General features: G+C 39.2%; 1 protein-coding gene across 1 annotated transcript in view; it reads right to left on the bottom strand.

Moving 5' to 3' along the window:
• LOC110956887 (phospholipid-transporting ATPase ABCA1-like) overlaps window positions 1-20,695 on the bottom strand; it is a 218,153-nt gene extending 197,458 nt beyond the window's left edge. The window contains exons 1-7 of the mRNA XM_022202644.2: window positions 20,375-20,695; window positions 11,510-11,639; window positions 5,075-5,168; window positions 4,849-4,990; window positions 3,875-4,002; window positions 1,854-1,981; window positions 867-1,064 (exon numbers count right to left, since the gene is read on the bottom strand). Of these exons, the coding sequence (XP_022058336.2) occupies window positions 867-1,064; window positions 1,854-1,981; window positions 3,875-4,002; window positions 4,849-4,990; window positions 5,075-5,168; window positions 11,510-11,575 (756 nt within the window). The 5' untranslated portion in view covers window positions 11,576-11,639; window positions 20,375-20,695. The remainder of the gene's footprint in view (window positions 1-866; window positions 1,065-1,853; window positions 1,982-3,874; window positions 4,003-4,848; window positions 4,991-5,074; window positions 5,169-11,509; window positions 11,640-20,374) is intronic.
• Window positions 20,696-21,169: the final 474 nt, after the last annotated feature.

The following is a 21,169-nucleotide window of genomic DNA, read 5'->3' as shown; positions in this document are numbered from 1 at the left end:
GTCAGATTTTCCCAAAGCGAAACCAAGTAATTTCATCTACCGGGGCTGTTTTCTATAAGCAGAGTACATTTTAAACGTAAAATATCACAGTCAAACTGTAATTGGAGTTGATACTTGTTTAATTATTCAGCTTTAACACTGTGCTAGCCATTGCGACTGAATATAGTACTTTTTCTTCTTCACTTGCTCTGTCAATCTATTTATTGGTTGGTCAGATTGGGACCTCTCCTTCTCCTCCAGCCTCCTCCTCTCTCTCCTCATGTTGTTTTGTTAAAGTAATCAGCTACAGATGCTTCGTCATTGGGACGCAGTAACAACAAATTGATTGCTTCATGCCTCAGGTAGGCACACAGTGACTCACCCACCAAAAAAGAAAAAGTATAATTTTCAACCATAATAGCTAATCCTCATACACTGCGACCACGAGAAAATTTTACTTGCCTGCTTTTAAAAATTGGTCACATATGCACTAATTTTGGTGGCAGAGTAGAGCCCTGTAGTCATTTCAATTTGATTTTAAAATGAAGGTTAAAATGCAAGTGATGACTGAGTTGCAGCAGCAGTGACTGAGACACAAAGCTTCAATTTACATTTTTAATACCACCTTCATTAGTCCAGACAGCACCATTTGCAAGAATGCTAGATGTGGGTGACCTTGCTGAGCCGGAATTGCAGCTTTTTAAAGGAAGGCATTATGGCCGGTATTATAGCTCCAGAATTCCTAACAGACTAATCAGTGAAAACACCATGTCCAAATGTATTATCCCTGAAAGATTTGTTAAAATCATATGCATTGGGTTCAAGCTACTGTGCAAAGTTTCATCAAATTGCTGCGGTTCTGCGGGGCGACAGAGAGCCAAACTCACCGTAGAAAACACTTTCCTTCCATCCAGGTTCTGCAGAAGTACTTGCTGGGTGTTAATCAGCTGCTGCGGACTGAGGGAGCAGCTGACATTTTGAAAAGCCTCCTTTTCGGCTTGGCTGCTAAATTGGACATACTCATCCAGATCTGTCCCCTCGCACAGGATGCGCCTCAGGTTGCTTGGCCGTGGCGTGTCCATCACCTGGAAAATAAACAACATCTTTGGTATGAGTTGACAAACAAGAAAACTTTGCATTTGGCCAGATTTCATCATCGTGTGCTGTCTTGTTGTGCAAGCAGATAGTATGCTAAATCCCATTTCACAATCAGATATAAGGTATTGCTGTTTGCTTTTTAAATAAACCTTTCCTTTAGATAACCAGATATTTAGATAAAACCTGACATTCTGAACATTTTGCACAAACACACATAAGCATATCTAATTTGTAGACATTGCACAGTGACACAGAGAAAGAAATTATGCATGGATGGAACTGAACAGGACTTTTTCCTTTTTAGGGACATTCCAGCAACCATCCAAGATCCTCATACACAAGAGGGATCTTTAAGAAATGTATTTAAGCCTTCTTGTCACTGAAACTTAATTATCTTCTTGCAGTCAATCTGAAAACACTTGCCACATACAAGAGCATCATTTGGGAAACATTCAGAGACAAGACACTCGTTACTCTTATTGCAATCTATTTCATTCCAAATTGCCTACTGTAGACAGTTTCAAATGACTTTTTATTTTGTCAAGTAAATACCAGAGATCGCTTTGATTGTGACTGTCAAGACAAAGAGTCCCAGAGGCAGTTCTTGGCCAGGACATTTAATTCTGTTATGTTCAAACACAGCAGTCTTTGGCACATTTGGTCCTTTGAACATTTTGGTGACATTTACATTTTATTTGCGTTTCAACAAAGAGGGAGGAAAGTCTTGGGATTTTTACCTGAGTTTTCATCAAGAAACTATCAGAAATGATACTTACTGGACTGAGTAGAATCTCTGCATTCATGAGGCTTTGGATCACTGCTGGTGGCACTGATAAATCCTCTTCCAGATGTGTGGAGAAACTTTCATCATCTCTCAGAACGCTCCTTAAGATGACCAATGGAGCTTAAATACAAAAATGGAGACCCATTACTCAATAACGGTATATAAGCTGTAATTGTGGACATGTGTGATGCTGATAAGTGGTCGGGTGTGGAGGACCTAAAGAGATATTGATCTGCTTGTTCATAGTTTTGGTCATAAATCCTCGACTGACCATCTGCACTGCAGATATTCTGGAGCCAAAAGCCTGTCCGTCTGTCCTGCTGCATTTTTCCCCCCACACTACTGTGCAAAAATCCAAATGCACACAGAAATATGTCATTTGCTTTAACAGACATCTATGCCAAACATGGAGGAGAGCCAGAACCAACAGGACCGCAGCCTTCCCACTGTGGAAGGTTGCTCTAAACAAAGCACTAGAGGATTTACTCTGTTGCTGAAAAAGACAAGGTTAAAGCTTAAGTTGCTCTCTTCAAAATCACTGCAGTACCGATAGACTGAGGGCCAAATGTAGGAAAACAAAAGATGGAAAAAAAAATGCTTCATGAGTGCAGGATACAGAACAAATTTAGAACGCGTTCAGTCTTGTGATGCACACTGCTTAGGTTACTGCCTGTTGACTCCAAGTTGAAATGATGCTTTCTACATGACTGTCGCAATTAAATCCTTCACTAGTGCACGCAGGGGTTGAACACTTGAGTTGCACAAGTGTGTGAAAGGAGACAATTTGTTGCTAAACATGTACCAGATTGTTAACCAGTAGTATTTTTCTGTTTAGCTGCTAACAGATAGTCAGTATTAAAAAAACTGTCTCCAAAATGATTGAATATTTATCGTTAACCTCACATAAGCATAAGAGGGATCCAACGCATATTTATCATATGAATTTAATATGCGTTTCCTGCTTGACGTATGCTTTTGAGATGATTAAGGGGTTACATATAGTAATTAAATTATCACTTCTTCAACTGTAACACGTGCAAGTCAGCGAGCTATCCAGATGAGGGTGGAAGCGACTTATGCTGGGCGATGCGAGTTTTAATTAAGATAAATGTTTGGCGGAAATAACTAGGATTAATTGCGCTGTTTTACACACTACACTCGCTTCATACAACACCTTGTGATTCCTATTATTATGCTCCACATGACTACGGGGGCATCGGGAGGGATCGGCGGGGTTAGATTATGGGGAAGTCGAACATGCTCGGCGCTCTTCCTGAACACTGTTGCCTTTCTGATTGAAGTGATCACCTGAGACTTTTTAATCAAGCCGCGGTAAAAACAAAAAAAGGACAACACAATCACCTTTGGCATTGTAGTCTTTTGGGAGCACTCCATTCCACCATTCTTGTTAATGACCTTTTCGTGATCTCGCCTCAGACAGCGAGCCCCATTAATTATGCCCAGGCTTAGATATTTGATGGATTTAATCTTGTATATTACAAGCCAGCGACCCCAAAATGCAAATGCCCCGAGAGCCGCTTGTTGAACAGCAGCCCTCCCTCTTTGCCTTTTTGCAAATTAGGTGCCGTATGAAAATCTGAATATCATCAGGCTAAATGAGCCTAATGCAAAGCCGCAACTTATCAAGACAAACGATCTGTCAGTCTGTGCAGCAAATTGCATCATAAATAATCACACGCTATTGTTTTTGAGGGATAAAGGGGAACAACAAATCCTCCAACTTGTCATCCACACGAAGGGGATACTTTCCTTGATGGAGAGTACTTAACAAAGACATAGCAGAGTGATTGTTGCTGAGGCTGCTCAGTATTTACTATATCAATTATTTTTTGAAACATTACTCAGTGGCAATTAAACTTTTACACCCACCAATCACCAATTTCCATGGCATTTTTTGATAACAGCCTCAAAATAAGGTCCTCTTATAAACAGCGTCATTGTTTTACTGTCAGTGCATCATGATTCTGATAATAGAATTATCATTCAACTTACCATTAGCAGGGTCAGACTGTGACAGGATTGAAGACCAAAGGTCGACAGTGTCTGATAGTGACTGTACTTTGGTGAGAATAGATCCATCCACCAGGGTGGTTTGTAGCTCGACCAGCACCTGAGAAATTCTGGTTCACCAGAAAAAGAAAAAAAAAAAAAAGATCATTAAGTGTCTGTAAACGTGCTAAAATCAGAAGCAAAACAGTGTATTTCAGTGAGGAATGTCTGGATCTGATCAGGCATTTAAAACAAAAAAAATGTAATTCTTAATTTCCATCCACAGTCACACAAATCTCGTAGATGCTCTGGATGCAACTTTGGATCAATCTCGCTTGTCAACAATTGCATTATTAATCAAAAACTGATAATCATACATACACTGAGATACAGCAGCAACGCTCTAACTGATTTCAGCTCATCTTAAGCATATGAACTCTGTCCGGAGGTCATTAAGCATCACAGAAGTTTTTGTCATGGTGCCCATTGCTAGCTAAACCCCCACAATGCTCTCTGCTTGCTAACCAGCTGCTGGTCTCCATAGTTTGCTACAGTATTTAACAGTAAGACATTACACCTGGGACTGCAGGTAATCTACAACGCAAAACAGGTTCTTGCCACATTGAGAGCTTGGGGAACCACATAACCCCCTACCCGCTCCATACTACATTTTAGAAGTGTTTTATCGGAGCATTAGAACCAGGTTTATGACTGCCCGTGTAACGCTAAAGAACAGCTTGAATATAGATTTAAATTTTCTTCTCAATACACTGCAGAGCTATTCAGCTGACAAGCATGTACAATGGATTGATTTTTAAAACTTCATTGCAGTTGAAGGGTGTATTATCTGTGAAAATGGTATCAGATTGAGGCTAATAAATGACTCAAGGTCAATAAACCTTGACCAGGACAACCTAAGTTTCAATCTAAGGTATACGTATATTAGAGGACAGAAAACTGAAAATCTCAGCACATACACGGAGTTCTCAAAGTTATTGACTTGGCCTGGTGCCTCCCCTGGCGTTGGATAGCTCATACAGGGATTGTCCATGTTACACATCATGCCTTGAATCCAGGGCAGCATGCCAGCCGAGGGCATGGCTTTGTTTGGATAGTGACCTAAAGAAATAGAGAAGAACAGTTTTAGGTTTACACTGATTATCTTGTATATGTTATGATGTGTGTTGATGTGTTTCTACTTACATTGGCCTTTGTAAATTGGCTTATTGGTGGATCGCACCGACACCAGTATGATGAAGAGGAACAGAGGCCACACTATTTCAACCACCAGCCGCACCTGCACAAAAGAAAATGGGATCTTATTTAAATAATTTGTTTATGAAATTCTATATTGGAAGATATAGTGGCTTAAATTATTTGCATGCTCTGGCATTAGTTTAGCATATGATGCAGTCAAAGTTTGAGCAAATCTTTTCATAGATATGAGATGGACATGGAAGTGTATAGACTGTTTATATTATTATATGCAAACAGAAATGAAGCAACGACTTTTGTAGGTTAACCCTCATCAGTGCAACAGCCGGACCGTGTTATGTTGCTCTTGTGATACCTGCTTTAGTTGCATCATGTTTGATTTCAATTCAGGAGTTCTTGCACTAATATTTTAAGCAATACACGTTTGTAAGCATCAATAGTAATTTCTTTGTTTCTTTCATATTTGTATCTACAGACGACACACGTTTTAGGAAAATATACATTGAGAGGATGTGGACAGCTCCAGAAACGTGAAAGAGATTAAATACTACTGGGGTCCAGCTGTACTGATGAGGGCTAAATAAGAATAGTTTGACATTTTTGGGAACATGTTTAATCATTTTCTGGCCATTTCTTGCCAGACTAGCAATCAGTTACCTTTGCTTGGCAAGATTATGCCAACTAGTAAATAGTCCAACATTAAACAGTCAAAATCTATTTTTACACTGTGGTTGTGTGTGGAGTAAATAAATGAGATACAGACCACATATATTTTTAAGGCAAGTGCACTTTAGGGGTGCTGGTAGGTGGATTTTCTTACCTTTAGACAGAGTCATGCTGTGTTCTTATTCCCACTCTCTTTGTCATGCTAAGCTAACTGGCTATTAAGTTTACACGACTATCAACCATAGAATCACACTCCACAGTCAATCATCGACAAAAGGGATGCAAAAATGTTGCTCCACAACAATAAAGTTGCAGTCAACAACTGTCAATGATTGACTCAAGCGACGTCACGCTCCGATTATGTGAGACAGTCTGAGTATTTACAATGTAGACACAGATGTCATCGCCCATATGTTTCGCTTTTACTCTTGACAGTACTTTGAGCACAAGATTGAGAGAACAGCCTCTGCTTGTGACTCCCAGAGCTAAAGCTATCGCACACTCCCTCACATCTCCTTGCCACACTCAGTCCTCTCTTGGATGAACAGTGTCAACCACTTTCCTGCTTTAATACAATCACTTCATGCCTGGTAGCGGGTAGCACCCCATGCGACATGCCATGTTTTTATTTCCCCTCCGGTAAATGGGTGAAGAGGGAAACCAACAGAGCACAAATGGATGACCTCCAGCTTCAAGTTGTTGTACACTAGTATATATATTTGACATTTCAGCACATATGTTTTCCCCAATTTTTAACCATCATGATTCTGATATTGCCAGATTCCAGACAATCTGCCTCATACAGATAAGAAAATATGTCACGACTGGCAGCAATTTATGATGAGATACATGTAAGAACATAATAATTACATTCTACACAATAAGATTTTACCTTAAAATAAGGGCTAATATAAAAAATCGGCACTATTAGCATATCAAACGATGGAACATCTGGCTAGCATTGACAGTCCTGACAAAAAAAGGGGGGGAAAAACAGAGCATCTTTGGATAGCACTTATGACCAAAACAAGTATTTGAAAGGTTATGCAAATTGTACAACTTCAAACATAAATGTATCTGAACATACATGCAAAACTAAGTCAGAAAATTTAAAACAAATAATTCCTTCGGTTTCAATGCTCAGTCTCCAATTATGAAGCAATGTTATTAATGGCAGCATTTTTATGGTGAGATATGAGTAAAAATGTACTTATTTCATAAAAGAAAACATGTCTTTTTCTTAGCATAAAATGTAATATTTAAAAAAAATCTGCAAGTATTAGCATATCAAATGATGGAAAATCTGGATACCACACACTATTCTCACAAAACAAATAAAATGACTAGATTACATACATTTTATGAATTAAAAATTAATGTACCTGAAAATGCACCTGTGCAGAACTGATTTAGAAAACCTTTCAAACAGTTGTCTCTTTTTGCTGGCCACAGACAATCTAACGCTCACATGACCAGACACTGATATACAGTGGATATGATTGCATGTTACCCAAGGAAAAAAAGTTATAAAAGCACCATTGTCCTTACTAACCCCCACTGGCTGTGTCAATATTTGACCATATTTTATGTTGACTTTGTTATTTCCTGCATAACACCATAAAATCATAAAGATGCACATGTAAATATGTGTATTGCACCACTACTGCCTAAGTCAAGGTCATATGTACTGCTTGATGAAGACAACATTTCCCTGCAGTGCAAAGTTTCCAGTAGAGTTATATCTGTAACAGCGTCTATAAAAAACTGTGTGTACTTCACATGAGACATTGCAATGCTGCAGCTCATCCCTTCCTTGACTCTCCTGCCCACACCCTCTGCCATCCAGGCTTTTACTCGTCCCCTGCCACAACATCACTCACCAGCAGCGTCCCCCACCCCTGCACTCACCCACCGAGCCCTCGCCGCTAAACTCGGCTGACCCGGTCTCATCTCCGCTAACATCTCTGCTGGAGCTCAGTGCTTAGAGGAATCAGTCAGCCGAAGCCCTCTGCAGCCTGTTCAGACACCATTTCTGATGGCAGCCGTTAGCACACAGACATCTGTTATTGTCTTTATAATTAACTGGAGGGTAGGCAGAGGTGAAGAAAATCCAATAATATACATTGCTTGTTAGGCCACAACACCACGGAAAGCTTATTATAAACTAAAGCGAGTGCATTTTATTTAGTTGATATTCAGGCACTTGGTGAATCTTCAGTTGTGCAATTTGTCAATGAATTACTGAGGAGAAAAAATTCCAGAAAATCACATTGCATATATTTCAAGGGAACTAGATAGAATTTCAAATTCGGCCTTTTAATTCCATCTAGCCTGTGTGTCAGCGAGGATGTAGTTCTGCTGAGAGGGTGAATTATCATAATGTATTCCAAAGAAAAGGCATGGAGAGGGAACACAGAGACCATGGGGACTATCCTCAGTGTCTGCCTCCCCAGGCGTTTGCCATCGGACACCAGAGTCTTTGTGAATAGATAATCTCCTCCTATGAAATTATGTGAAATACTGGACCATAAAATCAGTTTCATGCCCGTTATAAAATCTTAAAATGCTTGGTGAGGCATTCATATAATTGGTCATTAACCTCCACAAGCCCTCCAGAAGCACCATTGTCCTTGCTAACTCCCACTGGTTTTGTCTAATAACAATATTTCATGTTGACATTGGCCAAATATCCAACATTCCACACACAAAACCACCACTGTCCTCTTAAATATTCCTGGGATGAAGTAGACACATATTTCTCCGTGATACGAAAAGGAAACCGCCCCGTTCTTTCCGCCGGATGATAAAATTAACAAGGGGAATGTTTCCCGGATTCAAAGTTGTAAAATTGCAAATGACTTAGCCTTGAGTTATTCCAAGAAAGTACGAACTTTGATGAAAGCCGATTTTTTTTCTTCATTTCTTTTCTCTTTTTTTTTTTTTTTTGGTGAAGATGTCTTTTGTTCTACTCAGGCAACAGGCGCGCTGCTGAGCTTGAACCCCTAACAAAACAAGTGGGTGGATGTGACTCCGATCATCACTGCAAGGGTATGAATCAAAGAAACACTGCAGCTCTCTGGAACAGCAATATCTGCCTCAAAAATGACTCATATGGCTCGCTAGCTTCCTTGACAACTTATTCGGACTCTTGGTACGCCGTTGCAACACATGGTTGACTGTTGTCTGCCTGCAGCATGTGAACTCAACACTGTCAGGGCGTGACCCATGACATAACGAGCAATTAAATCCACCATAAATCACTGGCTGGCCATGTGAGGGTTAAGTTCTCTATAACCAGAAAAGAGAGGCAATTGTTTGAAAAGTTTGCTAAATCTGGAAGCACTGCACAGATGTGTGATCATATAAATGAAATACCTAAAATACAGATGAACCATCTGAGCTGTTGGCTCTTTTGTTCTTGTCTTGGTCATTTCAAGGGGTAGCCATACATGTGAAAGCTTGTTTTGTTGTCCAAACAGTCTATGCTATCCACAGTTTCCATTATTTTATATGCTAATACTCGCAAATTTATAATAGCCTTTATATTAAGGAAAAACCCATTTTGTTTTATGAAATTCTTATGTTTTTACACGTTTCTCACCATAAAATGCTGCCAGTAGTGTTGTCTTTTCATAATTGAATCGGGGATATTGTCTGGAATCAATATCAGAACCATGACAGAGGGATATGGTCACTATTTCATTCACTGAACACACAGCAGCCTCCATGACAAGGTTGCAAATATCTGCTCATAACTTTTGACCACAGCTTTTGAATCGCCACAATGAAAAGCAAAGCAAATCCATAAGGTTGTGGTTGTTTTTCCTACAAAGTATGATGTAATGTCAGTCCTACTGTATGTTGGAGAAAATGCAGGAAATGTCTAATTTTTAAACCAGATTACTCTTTGATTCACAGGAAAAAAAAAAGATTAAAAAGCTAAAATCTGCCCTTTTATCTTTGTTTGGCCTACGGTAGAAAATGGATTACTTTGCAGAAGTCAGATTTATAATTTCAACACATACAAATGTAGAAAACACAATTACAAAGCTTCAGCTTCACTTTTTCTTGTGATATATTAATTATAATATTGTATGTATTTATGCAATTCGTTGATATTAGCAGAACAAGATATGTGTCTATGCAATAATGACTTGATGAGTAATGGGTCCATAGCTGGGACAATGTTTGAATCTGATGACACAGGCAAGAAACTACATTGTGAAAAATGTGTCTTTTTATGCCGTTTATAACCGTATTTTTTTATTTACTGTTATTTCACAGATCTTGTCTGTTTTGTTCAATAATGTCCACATCAAATTTGTTGTGTAAACTGATCATTTCAATCTGCTAAAAATATCATTTTCCAGATATTTGCCATTACTTGAAAGAAAAAAAATATGTATATTAAGAATGAAAAATATGAAACACTTTTCTTTTACTGTTATTTTACATTTTTTGTTAAATCGCAGATACTATATAGTAACAATTATATGTAGATATATTTGTATCGATTTTGTATAAAAAAAATTAAATAAGACACCAACATTATACATAATGTCCACATCATGAATCAGTATTTTTTTTGTATTTTTTATAGTTCCTTGTTTTGCAACATGTGGATAAAATTACACTGTATATTTAAATCTGCTAAAAACATGAAGATTTTATTTTACAGTTTATGAATATTACAGTATCTCGTTGTTTAACATATTTTTTTCCTGGCACTTTGCTACTAGATTCAGTTTGCATATGGATTTTATTTATTTTTTACAGTGTATCATTGGTGAAAGGTCATGATCATGTGATTTTATGCACCACACCTCAATGAAATAAAGACTTACAGAGCAACATAATCAAATAAAACGGTTGTGAATTTGGACACAAAGTCCATCTGTCACGCTCCAAGGCTAAACATAGCTATGAAAGTGCTGAACAGATAACGTGTCTTAAAACTGCATCAGAAACGTTGAACAGTTACAGTTTCAGGTGGAGCGCATGAAGCAGTTGAAGTGTACAAAACAAAAGCAGTTTAAGTGCAGTTATTGAAAGCATTTAAACCGCTGAGCTGCCTCTTATTTTGCACTTAAAGTGGTTGAACTGGCATTTCAAGTGCAATATCAAAAGCAATTGAACTATCAATTAAATGGTAAACAATGGTAGCAGATGACATTTCAGTGTAGTTTAAGTGTGCTGTAGATAGCTCAAGTTTGAGTTATTTTGAGCCAACTGCAGCAGAAATTGAAGCTGGAAAGTAAAAATAATAGCATTTAATTGTCTGGTAGCTGTAATGGAGCCGTTTTGGGGCTTTCTGGATAACATTTTGAAGGCTTGGCTGGTGGCAACAAGCACTAGAAAAGAGTATTTGCCCTTCAAACTAAGCGTTTAGCATTCCTCATTCCCTGGCCACTTCAACTGGCCTAAAGAGTGGCTTTGTTAGAAGTAAAATACAGGCAATGTGACATAACGTGCACAAGAGATAGATCACCAAAAATTGAAGGTGACACTTTGAATTGGTTGGCATTAAGGTAAGATTGTTCTTGTTCTCTAGTGGGAGAGTTAAAGGCAGCTTTACTTCTATAGGAGACAATTTTTGTCGTAAATCCCTCCTATTACCTTCGCCTCCCATGAATAACTTAGCTGCCCTTGATAACACAACCCTGGGACCACATCCTCATTCTCCCCTCCATCGCTGACCAATTTTAGCAGATATACACGTTGATTTGTGAAAGGCGAGGCTGGCAAGCACGAGTGTACCTTTTGTCTCTTCCGGAGAGTGAAGTTCTTCCACAGGAGCAGAGTGAACTGCGTCAGGAGACCCATTACGGCTTATCCTGGCAATATCCTGCCAAAGCGTCGCTATGGCAACTGGCCCACTTAATAAACCCTGGAGGGAATAAAAGGCAGAGTTTGGTTTTTAATACAGAAGAGCAATGCATCTTGGGGGAGTGCCACTAATCATTCACTTCCCCGGGCCTTGGGGCTTATGGTGCAGCACCTGTTCGAAGAATTATTATCACCCACACTCAGCAGATCTCAGGACAGCGCTATGCCTCCGCAGGTGGAGGTTAGGCAGTGTGAGAAGTGTTCTTAAAGACCATGTGCTTGTTTTACTGTGTGCTGCATTTACATCAAAAGCAAAATCTCCTTTCAAATGTACTCCGTCCTACAAATTCTCTGTCAGTTAATCAGTCTTTTCAAGCGACCGGACTAAAAATAAAAGTAAAAAAAAAAAACACACAGCACGTCAGTTTTTCGCAACTGCCGTAAAATATTTATTACATGTTTTACTAGCTACTCAACCCTGATTACACAGATAATAAACAAATAGGTCCGCCGTGCCATTTTTACGCTGCTACATCAAGTATGACCTTTATTAAAAACTCTACAACTGACAGTCTCTCCGCAGTTAATTTATTGGCCTGTCATGAGGTCCATTTCAGTGCCGCAGAGACGCTGCTTCCGAGTCCAACTTTGTTCATTTAATGCACTCGATCAAAAGCCACACATTCAGCTGGATCGTACAGAAGTGCATTTTTAAGAAATTGACAAAACTGTGACTGAGAATGTCAAATTTAGACCCTAATAATTACTATAATGTGTTAAAATAGCTGAAATAAAACATCTTTTTTGTTTCAGAATATTCTATGAGAGCTCAGGGAACATTATAATTCAGGGTTAAATGTAAAAAAGACCTTTTATGGAGTTGAACAGAGTTGAGGTGAGAGTTGAGTTTATGGTCTCCCATAAACTTTCATTCCATTGGGATGTGGAGATTTATGGTTTGAAAGTTTTGGCAGCATGTAACCAAGTTCCTGTTTTGTAAGTTTTTCCATTACTGAGCTGTGTGCGCAAGGTTCCACATTCAACATTAAATCGAAACATGCAGCCAAATTACAGAAAGTTTAAGCTGGTCTATAGAAAAAAAACGTTGGATTAGTGGCGCAACTGAGCTGCCCAATGATATTTGAATAAAAATCACTGATTCTAACTTGTTCTCCACTGCAGAATGAAAACCCATTTGACTTTAGGGTCCCAAAAAATGTTGCGTGACTCATCAAGGAGTTTAAAACACATGGTTTTATTAGGTGGTGCTGACCTTGTAAACAAAAATTTATGTGTCAGTTCTTGACACACTCTCTGTCAACATCCACATACTAAATATATTTAGTCTTTGGATCTAGAATGTATTGTGAAAAAACTCCACCTATCTACATCCACAGGTTCATCAATTTGATAACGGACCAATAGACGCTAGATCAACAGAGCTGCATGAATCCATCCATCCATTTATAATATAGATAGAAAAGCTATTCATTCTAGACAGCTGTGCAGATACTACATTTATTTGTCCACTCATGAATCAATCTTTCCATTCATGAAAGATTTACAGGTAGATGACCGATAAAAAGATATAGAAATATGGATACCTATCAATCAGAGATCGATCCACAAACAGGATCCACCTCTGTTATATACATAGATTTGTATTAACAATGAAAACGTCATAGAAATAAAAACTTTAAGATAGATGTCAGACAAACAATGAAAACTATTTCCAAGAAATAAATGACATCTTAAACATGTAATACAGTCAAGTCAATGTTTTTCTAAAACAGCATATTTAAGATGACAGCTGTAGTGTCAAGCACGTTCCAGCAACAAATAAATAAACTGCAAAACAACAGCGACCCAACAAGTGAAAATATTGGGGTTAGACCCAAAGGGATTTATGCTGTGGTTTTACCTGAGCAATTTACATATTAAAGATTAAAACCCTGCAAAAACCTTTAAATACTACTTTGACTATAACACATTCAGGATGACACTCTTACTGAATTAAACAGAGACTTTAATCACAAGTTCTGTAGCTAACCCTCTGTCTGTTACAATTGAACTCGTCCTTGGGGTATATTGTAATATTTTGCTTCCACCACTTTCTCTGGAATTATACAAAAATGGTTGGTCCAAGTATCTCGCTCTAATGTTTAATTATTTATCGAAAACCAAAGAATGCTAGAAAAGAGCTGGGCAGAACCAATATTTGTATCTTTTGAGTGCTGCACCATGTAAACACCTCTATATCACACAACAAACTGAGAATACATTTCTAAATGTGTTGATGTCTGACCAGAGGACCCAAATGTCTCACTGCAAGCTACAGACTCATCCACAGACATTTGCTAATAAAGACACTACGCATAATTTGTGTTGTGTTTATTGATTCGAATAAATGAAATCCAATTCGAGGTACCTGCCATGTTGCTGTGGCGCTTCATGTGATCCTCCCTTTTAAGATTAGAGCATGTGCATTAGGTGAGGCAGGTGGGGGATTGGGATGGGCTTTTTAGCCCAAGGGTAGTCCTGACAAATGTGCCACCTTTTAATGCTCCATTTCCTCTTCCTGTTCAGGTTCCATCTCCTCTCTGTGTGTTTACATTATTTAATGCCGCTTCATGGATGTTTTATTTACAGTCATGGGAAAGTTGGCTGGTCCCTCACTTCCAAACACCTAAATAAGTGCTCTAATGGGCTAAAAAATCGGAGCGCTCGAGGCCATTTCATAATCTATTACAGGATATTAGTGGGATGGCAAGATGCGCTGTTGCAGAGGCCAACTGAAATGAATCACACTTTTGGAGCTGTAGTCAAGCTATCACATACATATTTTTGACATTTAAAACTGCTTGTGGTAGCATGAAGGTGGGATGAATCCTCCTCCACCGCAGTAGTTTTTCCTAGCAGTTTACCATTTCTATTCAATCCATGTTTGTACTTTGTGTGTCTTTAGAAGGATTGTTGTGGGACTGCACAGGGGGACAATTGGCCCGGGTTGTTGCATACAGGCTTTGTATACGCATGAACACTCGACTCCATCAAATGCTTCTATAATTGAGTATGTGCTGCATTTGCTTTCGCAGCTTTCAAGCCTCGTCTTTTGAAACACGTAACGCACAAGAAGAAGGACAGCTTGGCACCACCTCCACTCTGAAATCATGTCAAGCATGAAGGGTAAACAACATCTCCAAGAATATACTCGAGCCATATGTCAAAAATGTGTGCACTGGTATCTGGGAAAAAATGAAGGGGGAAGAAAAAGAAAAAAAAAGACATTTGTCTGTAAAAGATGACGCGTGTGTGGGCGAATGCTGTGGAAAAGCCCGGCTCAAGGACTCTCTTCCGATTCCACATTTAAAGAAGAGATAAGTAACAAGAGAGGGGATGATTATGATTTGCATTGCAGCCGCAGTGTTACAAAACACAATGAACGCTGTTCTCCAGAGAACAAAACACCATACAGTGTGAAGTGTTTCCCAGATCACCGTTTTAATCTGCGACTGGGAGCACAGGGAATAATTGAAATGAGTTCTTTTTACACTGTGTGGACGAGTTTTCTCCACAAGGCTGTGGCCATCGGGTGCTGGCATCAACTTTTCACGGTATCATTAGTTCCAAAGAAAGCCCCAAGAAAAGAAGAGAGAGCATGGGGAGCTACAAGAAGAAAAAAAGAAAAAAGAAAACCGAGCACTGAGAGGACATAAGTGCTGATGCATGCCTGGCATTTGGGGAATCGAGACAGCAAAGTGCATTATTTCAGCCCCTAGGATGATCGAAAGAGAAAACAGAAATTTGTCATACGGCATGAGAGCAAAGGACAGCAGAGAATGACTGCAACATCAGTTACAAGGAGGGTCGCCATAGCCCTCTGAAGGGTATAATGGTCCCTGTGTTCCTTCCTTCAATCTGTCTTTTTCTGTGCCCAGCTCCATCTCCATCATGAGCTCCGTACACAGCTAGTACAATGGGAATTCACACTGTGCGCTGTGAGAAGGTAAGTTCAAGGAGGTACTTATCGTACCAGTATTAATCAAAGGTGAACACACGGATGAAAGCTTTCTCATGAACCTCAGCGCTCAACTAACACCAGGAATTCTGCAATACATAACAAAATCTGTAACCTGACTACGTATGTGAATTGTAGATCTAGGAGCCGTGTTTCTGCGTATACGTTGCAAAAGAAAATGTGCATGATGCTTGGCTCGATTATCTGCTTTGGAGCAAATAAGGCAACATTATGTGCGGCTGTATTAAATCAGCTATTTGCAAACCACCAAGAAAAACACAAAAAGAACAAGCAATCAGATTCCTTGAACATCTGCAGCAGAAAAATGAATCTTTAGGTATTATTTTAACTTTGTGTTGTATTTACTCTGCTCTGTCGGTTTGTATCAGCCATGTTTAGAGCTGTTCACCATGTCTAGAAGCAGAAACAGATCATCAAATCATGTGAGTTCAAAGTTTTCCATGTCAGAATCTATTCAGAAAAGATACGTTTCCCCTAAAGAGCACTTTCCCAAAATGTCCAAAAACCAACACAAACCTGAAATTTTAACATCAATGAACCATTTCTACAAACAATCCTCCAACATAATACATAAAATACGCAAGTAAATGCACTGCTACTGAAAAAAATACTGTTCAATGCACTCCAAGACCACATGAAAGAAACTACTATTATCATCACTAATCAATGTTTTCAGTCCATTTAACAACACATCTGCATTTCTGGAATGCCGAACTTTTCTAAATATCACAAAATAACCCAATATGCTTTGAGGAACGATCTGAATACCTGCTTCCTCCATCACAGAGGACTGCAGGCAGAATTCATGGTGGCTAAAGTGGACTCTAATTCTGACCCAGTTCCATGGTGAAAGGAAGCATTTCAAAAAAAATCCATAGAAACTTTTGAAACCGCTCCATAATCCACTTCTCCTTGGTCCATTCATATCCTCAGTATGTTCCACAACCTCCTTTTTCTTTTACGCAAATAATGCACAGCTTTCATTTGATGTGTTGCGAGCATAAAGATTGAAAGAACAGTTTGCCCTGGATTCTCCTGGTCATTGAAACTCAATGCTGGTGATCCAGCACCATCAGGTAACAGTTGGTTAGTTACACCGAGCTGAATGTAATGCAGTCTAATACAATACTGCAGCAAATCCTACCTTCTTCAAGGTAATTTTGCTCAAACTCACTTCACTAGAAACTTCTGGTCTTCGTACGATAACGCACCATGCCACAAAGAAAAAAATGGTTCAGGAATGGTTTGAGGAGCTCAAGATTGAGGTGTTAACTTGGCCTCCAAATTCCCAAGATTTCAATCCAATCCAGCGTCTGTGAGATGTGTTGGATGAACAAGTCAGATCTATGGGGGTCCCACCTTGCAACTTCCAGGATTTTAAGGATCTGCTGCTAACATCTTGGTGCCTGCTTCCACAGCACACCTTCAGTGGTCTAGTGGAGTCCATGACTCGACAGGTCAGGGCTGTTTTGGAAGGAAAAGGGGGACCACCACAACATTAGACAGGCGGTCATAAAGTTATGCCCGATCATGTGTGGTGCTTTTGAACTGCATTGGTGTGTTTTTCTTAAATCATCAGGGTCCTTCAGGATAATATAACCATAACTAAATGCATATCTGACAGATAGCGGGTTTTTCAAGTTGGACATGTAATGTTTTGACATATATTTAATGCTAATGTGAAGTAAGTGAGACTGCAGTGGTAAATGTATTCTCACAGTCACTGTGGAAACAGTCTGATAGGATCAAAATAGTCTCTGTTGCTCTGTGTTCCACTGGGAATAAACTTAGCTTTCAATGGTAATAATACAGGCTGGACTTCTATTTTATATATCAACTGGTGAAGAGTTTGTCTTCGAGCATCTCTTCCAATAAGTATATGAATTCAATAGTAATCAAATAGAAAACTCAATTCCAAAGAAAAATATGCCCATATTAAAAGTATAGATACATATATCCTTAGTTATACAAGAACCATTTTCATTTCAGCTTTCCATGTGTTTATTTTGTAATATTGTAACATGCAGATGCATATGGTTCAGAAAATATCACAAGCTGACTTTCACATTGTCAATTTTTTGATTAATCTTAGCTCAAAGATGAGGCTTTTTGTGACAACACCTTTTTTCATGTTTTATCTCAACCATAACAAGAGGTTAATTACATTTACATGCAGCATTGCAGATTCTGACTGATTGTCATGAGAAATAACAGTGAAAATTTGACAAAATTCAGGCTTTTATCTGTCATAGCTGCTCAGATATTGTCGCTGAAACAGCCTCAAATTTTAATGTGCAAAACAATGTGCAAAAAAGTGGGACGAAATCATCTCTGAAAGTATTTGATAAATTACATTAACATGTCACAAATATCTTTATAAACGTGCATATTTTAGGGTATGAAAATTGCAGGCAAATCGGAGATAGCAAAGCAGAATTTGTTCAAAAAATGCTATGATTTGAGACTGAATTAGAAAAAACTGGCAGGTGTTTCTATTATGTTTTCTAACCCGTCTATAATGCACTGCAGTTTAACAACACTACAAACTGCATGTTTCAAGACTGAATTAGCACTTTGGTTAATTGTTTTCAATACAAAGGACTGGGCTGTGTGTATAAACTGACAACTGCATGTACATTTAAATTGCTTTCCTTTTTCATCCAGACTCAACATATGAATTCAAATCTACAACTACAGCTGCCCTGCTCACATTTCCCCATTTCTCTTTTATATCATTTCCAGCCTCAATCTCAGTCTTGCCCACTGGTCTCCATCTCCAACACAAACGCCATATTACCCAGATGCAAGGATGATGACACATCTGGCCTTCACCTGTAAACCGAAGCTCTGCAGCCATTCCCTTCAGCCGTGGATGCTCTGAATCTCACCAGCTTATAGTAGCTGCAAGAATCTCCTTTACATCTCTGCATTACTTTTCACAGCAGCACTGCACCTGACTAGCTATCAGGCCCCTGCTCTCCCCCGAGGCGAGTCTCATGCCTGTCGCTGTGCCAGCTCCACCGTGATGACAGCGAAAGAGAGTTTACCGACTCGGAGATTAATTTTCTTTTCGACCCACACACTGATTTCTCAGCTCTGTAAGTGAAGAACTCTTCTGTAGCACAGCACTTGGTTGTAAAGGAGGTCCATGACCCTGTTGTACACAGTCGTACGCAGCAACACGGGCTTTTAAAATGCCAACATGTCCTCCTTGCGCAAACATTATTAAACGTTATGAATGATGGAGTGACTTGACATGCACTCCAGTAAATATATGGAAACCTTCTCTCACTGTAGGATCCTTGAAATGGCAGAAAGCTTTTATTGGGTTTCCATTTTCAGAAGCGGGTTCAGGCGAAAAAGCGCATGGGAAACGTCTTTTCATTTACATATATTTGTGCGCCACATCCCTTCTATTTTCACATTGTACTTCAATACTGTTACTACTACACTATTTTACTGTAAATAAATACCAGCATTTTTGGCACCTTATTTCTATGTCTTACAGGATTTGCACATTCTTTTCTACACTGTTTTCCATCTCTATCTTGAATGTAGCACATGGGAGCTACTGGATACCTTAAATTTCCCCAAGAGGATGAATAAAGTATCTATCAAAATGACTCCACGCTTGAGAAAATAATGCAGCAACATTATGCAGCTGAACTTGACAACTGTTGCACTGATGTTACTTTTGTGAATAACACAAGCCACTCAGTCTGGCCAATTTGGGCACATTTGCACAAAGGATCAGTAAAAGCGACTCTTTCTGCTCACTTATTATATATATATATATATATAAACACAGAATGCTTTAAATTCAAATGAATATTCAGATACTGCTGATGGCAGTTAGTTGGTGATTCACATCCTAAAATCTCAACAACCTTTACAAAAAACAAAGTTTGTCGTTGGCGTCCTTGTGAACACAAAGCTCCATCTTGAAATAGCACTGAAGGGCTTGCTAGGATTTAAAAAAAATAAAAAAATTATCAGCGTGTTTAATTCAACCTGCATCTGATTTTATTAACACCCCTCTACTCACACTTTAGGTGCGATACTGGAATCTGTCAAAATGCGATCACAGATATTAAGGCAGCCATTACATGCAATTAGTTTCGGAGAAATAATATTTCTAAGCTCTGCTACGTGGGGGGACCTGTCAATCACCTTCAGCTACTAATTACTCATTCATTAGTAACAAATGAAACTGGTAAATAAAAAAACATTTCTGGATAAATGTTAGCACTTAATGAATCATTAGGATATGTCATTCAAGAGCAAATTATATTCATACACACTATACAGTACAAAGGTAGAAACTCTGAGGGTAAATCATTGACACAGGAAGGAATATGCAGCTCAGTGTGGGTGAAAGTTCACTACATTCCCCTTTGTTACTCACCAAACCAGCTCAAACTCATTGTCTCCGATTACAGTGTAAAATAAAAAGGTATCTAATGCAACCCTTTATTTCCATTTTAAACACATCCAGCCCTGAGTTATTAAATGTTTTCAAATAAGATAAGCAGCTCTCGAGGCGCTGCATTTGATCTGCGACAGACGAGACAGAAAGGGGAAAAACAGAGAGACAAGTGTACAACTACCCAGGCCTGAGACCGAGCTAGCCTCAGGAGGAGAGAGCAAGCTACAAAAACAACAACAACAGAAGAAGAAGAAGAGAGACGGCATCACAGGAGGCCCGGCTACAAAACATGTGTCCTATAACAGAAAACAAACTGTCAAAAACAACCTACCTGGGAGCTGTGTGCCTTTCACCCATCAGCACATCTTCAGGGCCTAGAGATGGATTGGATCGGTTTTAACTGCGGGCCCTTATGACTCACAGTCACGTTTTTGATCATCCCTTACTCTCTCACGCTGCCTGCCCGCCTCTCAGAGTTGCTATCTGCCTCTACCTGCAGCCATAAAGTATGCAAATGACCCGTGTTGAGCCTGTCGTAGCGACTGTAGCCACAGTAATACCGCAGCCAGCCAGCACACAGGTGGTGTACATTACACAGCATGTTCCCTTAAGCTTAGCCCCCGTAGCAGAGCACATATGTCTGCCTCTTGTAGTCTCGTCTGAGTCACCCGATGAAGCGAGGAGGGTGAACGGGAGCATTGCCCTACATTTCACTGGCCTTGTTTTTGGCTTTCATGGGGGCTTGTGTGAGTTTGTCTCACAGGGGGCGTCTCACGGTAAACTTTCAAATGCAGCCACCTGTTGACTTAGCGCAAATTATTCATGATCTAATTAGTGCAAACATTAATCTTTTTTTTCAAATTTTATTTTAATAAGTACAGCATCAGTTAGAGGGGTTAGAGACCAGATGGGATCATGAGAAGCACATTTATTTACTGAGAGCCGAGCAGGAAACGTTGATGATGTTGTTGATGATCGGCTGAATGTGCCGCATGGGGGCGAGCGGCTAAGTGTATTGACTGTAGGGTTTTATAGCAACTATATAATTTGGTAACAAGGGGGCTAAGAGTTTATTATTCGAGGTGATAAAGAATAATACCAAAGCTGCACTGGGAGGATATAATTA

The sequence above is a fragment of the Acanthochromis polyacanthus genome, chromosome 23, assembly GCF_021347895.1.
Source record: "Acanthochromis polyacanthus isolate Apoly-LR-REF ecotype Palm Island chromosome 23, KAUST_Apoly_ChrSc, whole genome shotgun sequence".
Taxonomy (NCBI): Eukaryota; Metazoa; Chordata; class Actinopteri; family Pomacentridae; genus Acanthochromis; species Acanthochromis polyacanthus.
This window is presented reverse-complemented; position numbering and strand designations above follow the sequence as displayed.